Below are 13,350 nucleotides of genomic sequence, written 5' to 3'. Positions count from 1 at the left end.
CTAAACAGAACAATATAGAGGCATGAGTGAACAAAAAGTTCAACAAAAATTATTTAAATATGGAGCATAGTGCAAGGACCTTTTCAATGTCAGGTAATACCAAATATGAACATCAAGGAAAGAAAATCCACTGAATGTAGCAGTCTGATACTACCATCTGCAGGAGAATAGCCTATAAGACATTACTCTCCTGCACAGAAGTTTGTATTTTTAATATAAATTAACTATGATTACATGTATTATCTCCAAAGAGCCAGAAATGGAAGAAGTGTTCAGACCTTTTATTTAAGTACCAATACAACGTTAAAAGTAATCCATTACAGGTAAAAGTCCTACGTTCAACATTCAATTACATGCCAGGGACAGCTGTCCCTGTCTTGAAATACATAAATTACAATACATTACATTACGTGCACAGGTTTTGGGCTATTGTTGCCCGGGCAACAGAGCACTGCGTGTGAAAAAGAGGGAAAGCCCTTGACGTTTGGAAGTTATGAAGATAATAACAAATGCCCTGTGAACAGTGGTGAAGTATTCAGATGCTTTACTTAAAGTGCCCATGTTATGCTTTTGGGCTTTTTCCCTTTCCTTAATTGTGTTACGTATCTTTTTTTGTGCATGTTATAGGTTTACAAAGGGAAAAAGCCCAAAGGGGGAGTAACCGTCGTCCACAAAACACATTGCGTCACTTTGTAACACATGTTATGTTATTTCTTGGCACATCCTCATACTCGACTTCTGACTGGCTAGTAGTCCTTACCTACCTACTGAGCATGTGCATTGCCTCACTCTGTAGCTAACACAGAGAGCTCAACACACGGGGTGAAAAGAGGAGCTGCAGCAATCTGCAGTACAACAAATATGTGTACTATACTATGTGAACCTATTCTAATATAACCTCTAAATACAATGATGAACCTGAAAATGAGCATAATAGGAGGTCTTCAAAGTGACTATGTGTAACTTTTACATGTTTCTGAAACTCTGTAATGTTCCATCTGATGATCATAAATGACCTGTGGCAGCAAACGAAAGAACGCAAGTTTTTTCAGTTTGCGTTAATGCCTCTGCCGGGATCCCATTTTGTAATATCCCTTATGGGGTTTTTTGAGAGGGGCTTAAGGAGACCGTTTTGGGATTTAGCAGAAAGGGGGCGGGGGGGGGGCTAAGAAGTTGTCAATGTTCTAATTCCTGGATCTTTGCAATCCTACCTACAGCACCTTTAACATCTGATTACTTCACCCACCACTGGTAATATGTTATAATTAAAAGTAGGCTGTGTCCAACTCTTATTCGTTAGTCCACAAATGTTTCAATCATGACCGAAAGAACGAGATCCAGGGTACAAGCGGCCAAAATGGGTTTCCTCAGGAGGGGGACTGGCGTCTCCCTTAGAGATAGGGTGAGAAGCTCAGTCATCCGAGAGGAGCTCGGAGTAGAGCCGCTGCTCCTTCGCGTCGAAAGGACCCAGCTGAGGTGGTTCGGGCATCTGGTAAGGATGCCTCCTGGGCGCCTCCCTAGGGAGGTGGTCCAGGCACGTCCAGCTGGGAGGAGGCCTCGGGGAAGACCCAGGACTAGGTGGAGGGATTATATCTCCAACCTGGCCTGGGAAAGCCTCGGGATCACCTAGTTGGAGCTGGTTGATCTGGCTCGTGGAAGGGAAGTTTGGGGTCCCCTGCTGGAATTACTACCCCTGCGACCCGTTATCGGGTAAGCGGATGAAGATGGATGGATGAACAAACATTTAATTTCTTAGTGCTGAAAATCTCCACATTTCATTGTGCTGCTCATTTTACTGCTGTATATTTGTTGTTTGAGGTCAGGTGTGTTTGGTTTTCCATGCAATGTGAGCTTAAATCACAGCTGCTGTATTTAACCCTCTGACTGTTGGACTGCTGGTATGTGATGTGTGTGGTATGTTGCATTGTGTTGCTCAGTTTGTGAACTGTACATGCATACATGTGAGACTGTGTGTAATGTGAACTTTGTTGCGTTGTTAGGTGTATAACTTATACATGCACTGGTGTTCTGCACAAATAAAGCCCCTTATGGATGTATAAAGTTCACTGGATTCTATTATATTTTCTCTGAATTCTCAGCACTAAATAATCATGTCTTATGCATTTTCTATCTAGTGACATATGTTGTGCTCTATAAAAAGTAGTTATGGGCCAAAAAGTTCAAAATGTGGTCCACCATCTTATGTTTGAAATGTATTGAATCGTTTTAAGAAGAAGGAAAGCCATGAGAAAGTGATTTTACAGCAATTTTATGTCACCATAAAGGGAAAGGATGGGAATTGGAAGGGGTATGAGCATAGATTGGATATTAATATTAGTCTATGGGTATGAGGAGAAACACAGTGAGGCAAAATGGTGGGGTAAAATATATTTGAATAAGCAACTTTATTTATTTATGGTATTTCATTATCACAGACTGATGTAAATTCGAGCCTGTTCTAAATACTCCGGTACGGTAGGTGGCGGTATGCACCGAAAAAAATAACCGCGGGAAAGAAGAAGAAAACATCAACAAGGAAATACCGGCGTATTTTCAAAACTGATAAGTTATTAAAGGACTCTGCAGCTTTTAGACTCACTTCGAAAATTATTTTAGAAGTAGGATCAAGCGGGAGGGGAAAATACGACTCACTGCGACTTGTCATTAATATTTATTGTGTTGTGGATGTAGATGCGTCTGCAGTGAGTGTACCTACACGGTGTGTGGCACTTCCATGCTGGGAAACTACAACACGTGGGCTCCGTGCGTGTTTACTGATTACACAGCCAGTGGCTTTAACGAGGAATTCGTAAGTAGCCAAAGCCCATTTTGTGTGTGTGTGTGTGTGTGTGTGTGTGTGTGTGTGTGTGTGTGTGTGTGGTGTTGTGTGTGTGTGTGGTGTGAGAGAGAGAGTGTGATGTGCGCGTGTGCGTGTGCGTGTGTCTCTCTCTCTCTCTCTCTCTCTCTCTGTCTCTGTCTCTGTCTCTCTGTCTGTGTCAGTGTATGTGTCCATGTCTGTCTGTGTGTCTGTGTCCATGTCTGTCAGTGTCTGTCTGTCTGTGTCTATGTCTGTGTCTATGTCTTTCTGTTTCTATGTCTTTCCGTGTCTATGTCTTTCCATGTCTATGTCTTTCCATGTCTATGTCTTTCCATGTCTATGTCTTTCCATGTCAATGTCTGTCTGTGTCAGTGTCTGTCTGTGTCTATGTCTTTCTTTGTCAGTGTATGTATCTATGTCTCTCTGTCCATGTCTGTCTATGTCTGACTGTCTCTATGTCTGTCTGTCTGTCTGTGTCTATGTCTGTGTCAATGTCTGTCTGTGTCTATGTCTGTCTGTGTCTGTGTCAGTGTGTGTGTGTGTGTGTGTCTGCCTGTCTGAAATTAATGGAACTGTAACAACAAAGTAAAGGGTATTGGCTCCATGTTATCGGCCTGCACCAGTTTTTCCTAAACATTTCTACTAATAAATGAACTCTCAATTTATGGCAGCGCCTAAAAACAAGTAACCCTGAGTCACTTCAAGCTTTTAACAGCCAGGAGGTGACGGGGAGGGAAAAGTCAAGACTAATAGAGCATATGACGTGACATGTCATGATGTTTCCTGGGTCAAATCAAGTCAACGTCGTAGGGTTCAACGGTTTGAGGATACAATCTAATTGCAATTTTCCTACCAGATATTGCGATTTAGCTACGTATTGCAGCTTCTACGATCACGATATATAAACTGATACAAAACAATGTGTTATGTAACATTCCAGAGTTATGAAAAAATAGTACATATGAAAATGAAAAGAGAAATCAAAACTGTTCGACTAAACATTCACATAACTATTTCACATTTGATTAATCGTGGTTTTCACACTAACTTTCCATCTGAAAACGGTTAATTGTTCCGCCCTAAATAAAGGCAGTTAAAAGTGTTCTTTTCTGAAATGGATACTACTTTGATACTTTATCTTTCTTCTCACATTTCCATGTCACAGAGAGCATGGACTACCTGCCGGATGACAACTCCAGGTACAAAGACGTCGACTACTGGGATGAAAGATACAAGACGGAGCAGAGTTACGATTGGTTGGGCAGATTCTCCAAATTCCAGCACCTTCTGGAAGAGCACGTCCACAAAGAAGACTCTATTCTGATACTTGGTTAGTAGTCTCATGTCATTCTGATTCACCACACACAGATTCACTCGGTCAGAACATATTGGCAACATTTGGGGGCTTTCTGGTAAATTAGGGGTCCCCTAGTTGAGTCAAGCAGGGGACTCAACCCCCCCCCTGTCATTCTTCTACCTTTTATGGTTGCCAATGCTATCATTAGCATCAAGTGTACGTTAGTTCTAATTGTTTAAGGCATCAATTTGTATAGAACTGAAGGTGGTGTAGAATTAGCAAACAATATACTTTTATGTAAAAAAATAAAAATATATATAAATATACACACACACACACACACACAGTGGCTTGAGAAATTTTGCGCACCCATGCTAAAGAGTTGATTACAAAGAATAATAAAAACCATCTCTTGGAAATAGATCTTAATGCCTTAATTAAAAACATTAGGATAATTCAACCTTTTAAGGACACCAATGTTCTTTGTGAATGAATAATGTATTGTAAATAAATAAACGTTCTTCCTTAAAATACAGGGGGCATAAGTATACACCCCCCTATGTTAAATTCCCATATTTATATTTTCCAAGGCCAGTTATTTCATGGATCAGGATACTATGCATCCTGATAAAGTTCCCTTGGCCTTTGGAATTAAAATAGCCGAAAAGGGCCGTAGGTTGGAATCAAACTCACGGCCACTGCGGAAAGGAACATAGGGGACCATAGGGCGCACGCTCAACCAGGTGAGCTACTTAGGCGTCCCAGAAGCCACACTTTATTGCTTAAGAAACTGGACTCCCCTGGGTTTTGGAGGGGAATTTTGAAATGTGTCCACAAGATGTCAGTGTTCCCTTAAAAATAAACCCACTTCTCTTGCACTCCCTACCTGCGAAACGTTTTTATTTTAAATGGCCAAGCTGCTCCCTAAAACACGTTAACAGCTTGAGCGTGGCCCCCGGACGTAGAGCAGACCTGTATGTGAATTGGAGCTGCTCGAAATAAGCTATAAACACAAATTCTTCATTGGTTTCCTCTTGGTTGACTATTTAATTTAATCCAGAGTAAGACTGCATCCATTCGTCATTTTGTGTATTCATTTGTTATTTACCTACTGATATTGATAAAGAGTGCCCAGCTATGGACCTGTGTATTACAGTAGTTCTTAATTTGATTTGTTTTATCTACTTAATCATGAAAAACAAGCAAGTTGTTCCCAGAGGTTGATGTAGTCACTGCTGATAACATGCAGTAAGTTGCATGGCATCATTGTAGTCATGCTTTATCATCAGGATGAGTTAAACGTAGATATATGAAGGCTGACGTGCCAGTTTCATAGTTTTCTTGGACCAGTTATACCCCCACAGAAGCATAGATGGCTGTGGTGGTCCGTTCCTTTCTGATTCGAGCCTTGTTTATGCATACTCAGTTGTGTGTGTGTGTGTGTGTGTGTGGGCTTTGTTAGGGGAGGTTTGTTAAAGTTCAAAGCACCAGGGCAGAGCACTTTTGAGCCATTATATGGCTTGAGAGTTCTCATCTTTGAGGGCATATCGCTCTCTCTCTCTCTCTCTCTCTGTTTCTATTGCTCTATCTCTCCAACACACGTTTCTGTCACCAGCACGTGTTGCCGTACAAATGCACAGAGGAGCAGCTATGTAGGGAAGCCTGAGATGTGGAGATATGAATAGCCCTCAAAAGCACTTAGATATCACCACGCTTGGACAAACGCCTGCTCTGTAAATCCAAAAGAGACCATAGTCTCTCGTATAAAAATGACACACTTAATTACCATCCTTAAAGGGGGAGCGGGGCATAATGTGGTAGAGAGGAGGGAAGATGTAAAGGAAGACTTGAGTTTGTATGTGTGTGTGTGATGGGTGGATAAAGGAAAGAGAGATGGAGGGGAGGTAAATAACTAATCAAGTTTGGGCCAGTTAACTGTCTCAGATGGCGGGGGTTTCCATTAAGATACAGCCCAGAGAGAAGGTATACAATGGAGGGAGCCATGCATATATGGGGGAGAGCTGGACGGATTTGCTATATGCTGATGACAGTTTTGTCTTTCTTCTTCTTCCTCCGTTTATCTGTACAGTTTGATACATGTGTTTTGCTGACATCCTCAGGCTTTATTTACATGTTTCTAAAACTCTGGAGAGACTGGCTTCACCATCACACTGTTCCTGCTCCACTTCTGCCTTTCAGTATTAGTCTTTCTTTGTCTTGAACTCCTACTCAGGACTGCATGTGGTTAAAGTCTAGATGGGAAGACCGATACTGCTGCTATTTCAACAGCTTTGCGATAGTCTGAAATGAAAATAAATATTGCAAGCAATAAGCATGCATGATCACACAGTGTAATCTCTCTATATTATGTTTCAATCAATAGAGAAATCACTTACCAACTTTATGGCAGCATTAGAAGATGGTTTAAGATTTCTGATAGTTCTTAAAGATAAGTCAGGTAACAGTCTATATCCAGAAAATTGCCTTATTTATTCTTTGTGGCATTCTATATTTTTCTTATTGTCAACAAATCCCATAAAAAGTTATGAGTGTTGAGTATCCAACGCCATCCTTGAAACACATAACTCATAATTGGCTGTGGCACAAAGTTGCACATGATAATATTTCTTCATTATAACAAACTTGATTTTGAGCCAATCTCACATACTGTACATCATACTGCTGCTAAATACTCAATGGAAGATATTTAAAATATCAAAACTGGTCTATGGTATATGTATTTTTCTATATTGGTCTTTAGGAAAGCACTAATCAACATTTTCCCCTATATTCTGACATTTTATAGACCAACCAACTAATCGATTATTAAAAAAAAAAAAAATCAACAGTGAAAATAATGGTTATTTGTAGCCCTAATATTGTTTTCAAAGCACTGTGTGGGGCTCACCATAATATGACATAACCATGCTGAAGGCCTGGGGTGGTGTGTGTCACAGCATTGCGTCAAGCAGTCCCTGACCCTCCACCTGACCCGTATGTCTGTTAGCAACATTACCGAGCATTAGCGATGAACGGCTCACACGGTCCAGTTCCTGCCTGTGCCGCACGCAGCCACGGCTCCCGCTTTCACTGCTTGCTCCGGGCTGCTGCCGGTGATGTAATGATCCCACGTCTCCCAAGTGGACAGCGCTCATGCCTCGGTCCCCAAGGCGAGGGCTGATGATGTAATGACTCTGTTCTATAGCAGCGAGTGGGGCTGAGATGTGTGTGTGTGTGTGTGTGTAAGGCGGTGTCCTGGGAGTTTCCATCTGCCTACCATTTTGTCTACATGTTAACATTTGTGCACCTGGTGAAGAGGGCATGACGCATAATACACTGTGTGTGTGTGTGTGTGTGTGGGGGGGGGGGGGGGGGGGGGGGGGGGGTGTTTTGGTTATTTATGTGCAAAAGGTTATTAAGGAAAACACTTATTACTGAAACATTTTCAGAACTGGACACACACATTACAATTTTTGTTAAAGTTTGAAGTTATGGGTTTGCTGCATGTCTATTAATGTTGGTTAAAAGGCTGGCCGCTGGTTTTGTGTGGTTGTTTCATTGGTAACCTTTTTATACGTGTGTTCAAGTATGTATTTACATTTAATGCGCCACATTAAAGGTGAAACAATTAGTTGATTAACCGATGAGTCACAGAATTTTAATGCGCAAACATTTGAAATTGATTATCATTTAAGTCGCTTCTGAGCAGAAATGTCAAAATAATTTGCTGGTAGCTGGCTCTCAAATGTGAACATGCTGCTACTTCTTGTCCTTTACGAAAGGAAGCTGAAAGTCTTTGAGTGCAAAAGCTCATTCTTGACCTTAAAATGGTAGTTAACACAAACATCTTGGTTGCATAATGACCTCCGACAATCGTTTTCCGGAGCTTTCAGTTGCATCTCATTGTTATTGATATAGGAGCAAACGTCTGCATCACTCCCTGACATTTTTTGTTGGGATAACCTGAATATATCGACATGACACACTGAATGTGGGAGAGAACCGGAACAAATGGAACCATAACAGTAGAAAACTAGACATGTTAAAGGAAAAAACAGAAAAGAGAAAAAATGACATAACCCAGTTGGCCGGGGTCCACCGCAACACCTAATTACTACATGATAACCAAAAGTTTTCATCTTATAAGCCTCTAAATGTGAATCATCTACTACTATTGAACTCGCTGGACTTCCCTTGAATGAACATTGGTGTATAATTAAGCAATGGGGACACCTTAATGCACATTATGATGACGAAGAAGCATTCACATGGATGTAAGATGTATCATAAAAGAGTATAGTCCCCAATAAACATGACCGAGTGGCCAAAATTAGCTCTTGTATGATGTCGGGGAGAGGAAGGTTTTCTTAGTGCCGTTCAGTGACACTTGTAACTTTGCAGGGAGGAGCATGGAGTAATCAGCACCGACTTGTCTGAGATGTTGTTTGGCTTTATTAAACTCTTTCGGTTTACAAAGTACTGCGGCGGACAGGTCATGGTAGAAGGATTTATTCCTTCCCTTCATAATAATATCCCCGTCTTCTGATCTACGCCGTACTGCTTCCATCAGTCTGTGCTTGTCCGGGAACGCATCGAACCTTAGCATCCATGGCAAGAAAATCCGGTCCCCAGTGTTCAAAGAAGTCCAAAGCACTACTCCTCTCCATATTCTTGGGCAGGTTGAAGATCCGCCGCCCTCTGTTTTCCAATTCATCTATATGGTCAGAGAGGGATTCTACTTTTCTCTCCAAAGCTGCTATTTGATTAGCTTTCGGCTCGTTAGCGGTCTCAAACTGTAGCATCCTAGCGTCTGCTTCATCCAAGCGGCCACTAGCCTTCTTCAGCTCGATATTATGAGACCGTGTCACTGCCCAATGTGAGTCGAGTGCAGATTTAAACGGTTTATGACATAACTGTGAAATTGTGAAATCCATGAAATAATAAACTTTTCTCATGACAAATAACAGAAGATGAAAATCATTTAAAAAACGTTGTAGCTATCTAGCTATGAGTGTTTGATTGCTAACGTTAGCTCTAAACGCCATTCAACTGACGGCCTTTGTTGTGTGTAAGGCTAACTTGTAGCTAAGCTAGCAGTCGTTTCAAAAACGTTCTAGCTATCTATGATTGTTTGACTGCTAACGTTAGCTCAAAACGCCATTCCAGTGAGAGCCGTTGTTGTTTTTGATGCTAACTTGTAGCCAGCAGTGAACCAACTTCGTTAATTAGGCCAATTTTTACTGTATTGACATTACAGAAGTCTCTCGTTAGCATCTTATATGCTACTTTTCGCCAAGTCACACATGTGTGACTCAAATCTGCACTGTCCTCTCCAGAACCGTTTTCAGCCAGAGGGTTGAGTTTGTTGTCAATAGCAGCCATTAGTTTAGTGGTCATCAAATCCAGCGCTTTAGCGATTCCGGGTTCAAGTTCTGCCTCCTCACTGTCTTCACCATGCTCGCTGCCATGTCCATATCCAATGCTGATATTTGGCTGTCGCGGCTTAATCTTTCCCTTTGGCATTGTTTGGTGTTGTTTTGTCCAGAAGCGTTCAAGAGTCATACTACTGCACTGGCATTGTAAGAAGACAACGTGATTTAAGAGAGAATGCAACATAGATGGAGGGTGTTGGTGGAGCACCTGAAAAACCGTCCGTCTCCTAGGCCGTCATCACTTGACCCCTTTTGGGCATCTTTAATAGGCACTCTTTTCTAATATTTGATACAACTGATTAATCAGGAGTATAATCAGCAAGGTTAATTGATATTGGAAATTTCTTTTTGTGCAGCCCCATTGCATGTGTAATCTACTGAAAGAGTGTGTTTTACCTTCCCTAAATGTCTTGGATTGCTGCCTCTATTTAGTTCACCCAGTGACATCATTGTCCTGCCATTTTCTAGGTTCCTCCAGCTCCTGGGGGTGGTGTATGCGGTGTTCATTGGCAACGGGATCCAGAAATACCATGGGAGCGACTGTTTAGTCAGCTGTTGTGTGACTATGTATGGCCCAGTGCCCTAACAACAAAGATATTACGCCTTTTAATAATAACCATTACCAATGCTAACAACAATATAAAGTCTTCTCTCTGTCACCTTCTCTGCCTAATCTTGCTCATTCATTCATTCCTCACACCCATCGTCTTCTCCCCCCCCCCCCCCCCCCCCCCCCCCCCCCCCCCACCCCCACCCCTTTTCCTTGTCACCCATTGCCTAACTTATGCCATCCCTGTCCTCCCCTTTGCTTACTTGTCAGTATTTGGTATCAAAGACGTCCACATGTGTGCCCGGAGCATGTCCATCTACATATAGCTGAGATCTGTGGGAGCTACACTTTCTATAGGACAGTCCAGCTGTTGCTAGGCTATTTTGTTGAGCTACGGCTCATTCACAAATTGGCATCCCAGTAAAGGCTTGCACATTTCTCGAGTATCTCTCAGCCACTGCTACTGTTTCTGTGTTACATTTGTGGGAATGCTGTTCCACGTTCTTTGGTCGTCCGTCTCTTCTGCATACGTTCAGCTATTCACCCTTGTGTTGTCTTCCCGTCAAAATGAAATCAAAAGTGATCAAAAACAACACTTTTGTTGACGTCTTATCAATGTTTTTAAGTTTTTCTTGAGTTTTTGTCCCTTTTTCAACACTTTTGACGCTTTTTTTCAATGTTTGCCACTTTTTTGAAGTTGTCAACACTACGTAACACTGACTTATTTGTTATTTATGTTCAATAAACCTCATTTACAGGAAATTATACCTAATCTTTAAATTGGAAAAGCAGAAATTAGGAATGTCGGATGTCGCTCGCTCGCACTACAACATCTACAACTTTCATACTCTATGGCTATCATTCAAGACGTTGATTTTAATTAGAACAATTATCACTTTTCCACATTTCTTACAACTTCACCTTCTTCTTACACATTTTAACCAGTAATCCAGTTTAGCTTTAGCATTTTTTTAAATAATTTACTTTATTTATCTGGGTCCATGTGTTTGTCAATGTTCTCACACGTAGAATTGTGTTGGACGATGCAGTATTTTCAACAAAGTAAAGCTCCAGACCCTTACATTCACGTAAAAAAAACCCTACTATTAATATGATATAAGTATCATATCTGTACACGCCGGGCAGTGTATTCTAATTTGCTAATAATTTAATTAGTGGTGTTATTCAACTTAATTAAAACCATTCCTACTTCTTCTTTCTGATTTAAGCTATTCATCCAGTTTAGCTTTAGCATTTGATTTATTTTAATTATTTAATCTTCCATATGTTTTTGGTTGTCCGTATCTTCTGCATAGGTTCAGCTAAACCATTCAACTTTTAAAATCTTCAGCTCTTTCAGCAGGTGATGGGACTTCAACTTTCTTTCTACTATTTCCACTTTATTTTTTTAAATATTAGGCTTAAGCAGTTTAGCTTTAGCATTTCAATTTTTTTTAAATTACGCCAGATCTTTTTTTTTTACATTAATGGTGGTATTCTACTTTTTCTAACAGATTTAAGCTATTCATCAAGTTTTGCATTAGCAACTCATCCATTCAGCATTCCCACGCATTTTCTGCAGGAAATGCATTTTCTAGTTTTAAGTATGATATTGCAATATTACATTTACGTTACGTTTATATATGTAATAGACATAATTATTACCGTAGCTTGGGAAAGCTGTGCTCCTACCTCATGCTGGAAGATTCTGCAGGTCAGACATGCAGTTTCATGTTTGTGTACCTATGTGTCCTTATCGTTGTGTGCACTGGGAAGAAGCTAACCCATGTACATGAGTGTACTGTTAGTTTGTAAACCTATGCAGTACATGTCGAACTGGAGGACATATAGGCTGAGCAGGAGGATTTTTAGTGTTAACGGGAAGATGGGGTCACAGTCCTCTCACATCCTTTTCCTAGAAATGCACACACACGCACACACACACACACAGACCCAAAATGCTGATGGGATGGAAAGTCACTGCAACACAGAAAACATGGGGGTAGAGTGGAAGAGATTTGAAGTCAGGAGTTATGTGTTGGCAGCTGTCAGAAGACCCAGCTGATATCAGATATGCTGTTGCTCATGGGAATCATCCCTCATTTTTCCCCTCTCTTCCCTCATCACCTCATTTTTTCACTTATCCTCCGCTCTATTTTCTCCGTCCAGCTCATCCTCCTATCATGTCTCCCACTCTCTGCACAGGCAAGCTCATCAGCATTCACACTGCAGGAAATGCATTTTCTAGTCAGCATTCACACTATTGTTATTGTATTCTGTATTATTATTCCGTTACTTTCCATATTGTTTTTTTTTGTCGGCTTCCTCTCCTGCCTGCTTTTGAGCTACAGAAACCAAAGCACATGCATGCACACACCTCCTCCATGTGCTTGGAAAAACAACACTAAAAGGTTTTGAGGAAAAGACAGCTTTCAGAGGAATAACAGGACTGAGGGCCTTGGCCATTTTAACGCTTGCCCCTCCTTTTATCGATTGCAGCCCTTCCTTCCTGTGGCTTATGGAGGCGGAGCATGTCTGATCAGATAGGCTTGTATCAGCTCTGTCTTCCCTGTCACTTCCCCAGTTTGTGTTGGCCGTTGCCAAACAGCTTATTCACAGTGGCGTTCAAGGAATATATTGGTTGTATGTATTTATCAGTGGCCTAATTTTGAAGGGATTGCATGTTCCCAAAGGCCCTGACAGTGTCTGATAAGTTTTAAATGTTTGTGTCTTGCAGTGATGGATGTCTTGTTGGGTAATAATGAGCAGCAATGAGGTAGTGATATTGTGTTTATGATTTAACAGTTTGTCAGGAACAAGGTAGTGCAGAGATGAATGGAGCTGCTTGACTAACAAAGGCAGTAGAGGTTGTTTAGTCTGCAGTGTCCTCAACTGGAGGGAAATTACTCACAATCACACACACACACACACAGTCGATGCATACAAAATTCTGTACATCACTGCATTGTCTGTCTGTTGCTAGATGGGTTGAAACATCTGCAGCTGAAACAAAACCGCAGTAGATGAGGTGTGTTGTGTGAATGGAGGGTGGGTTGAATGAATGATTGAGGAACAGAGGAGGTGGAGGCGAGTGTATTTTGAAGCGGATGGTTTCCTACTCCCAATTCTCTCCCTTCTGCTCTCTCTCTCTCTCTCGCTTTTGCTCGCTCCTCCCTACCCTCCCCTTTTCTCAGCGTCGGGATTGGCAGTTTTCAGGGAGCCCTCGCCATGCAGCAGTCAGTACAGGAGAGGC

General features: G+C 41.4%; 1 protein-coding gene across 1 annotated transcript in view; it reads left to right on the top strand.

Annotated features, from left to right (window-relative positions):
- Positions 1–2,497: 2,497 nt before the first annotated feature.
- The window catches only part of ece2a (endothelin converting enzyme 2a), a 122,569-nt gene continuing 111,716 nt past the window's right edge, over positions 2,498–13,350 (top strand). Inside the window, exons 1-2 of the mRNA XM_032531748.1 lie at positions 2,498–2,809; positions 3,984–4,148. Coding sequence (XP_032387639.1) covers positions 3,989–4,148 — 160 coding nt within the window. The 5' untranslated portion in view covers positions 2,498–2,809; positions 3,984–3,988. The remainder of the gene's footprint in view (positions 2,810–3,983; positions 4,149–13,350) is intronic.

The sequence above is a fragment of the Etheostoma spectabile genome, chromosome 12, assembly GCF_008692095.1.
Source record: "Etheostoma spectabile isolate EspeVRDwgs_2016 chromosome 12, UIUC_Espe_1.0, whole genome shotgun sequence".
In the NCBI taxonomy this organism is placed as follows: Eukaryota; Metazoa; Chordata; class Actinopteri; order Perciformes; family Percidae; genus Etheostoma; species Etheostoma spectabile.
The sequence above is the reverse complement of the archived record's forward strand: the minus strand, read 5'-3'. Positions and strand labels throughout refer to the sequence as shown.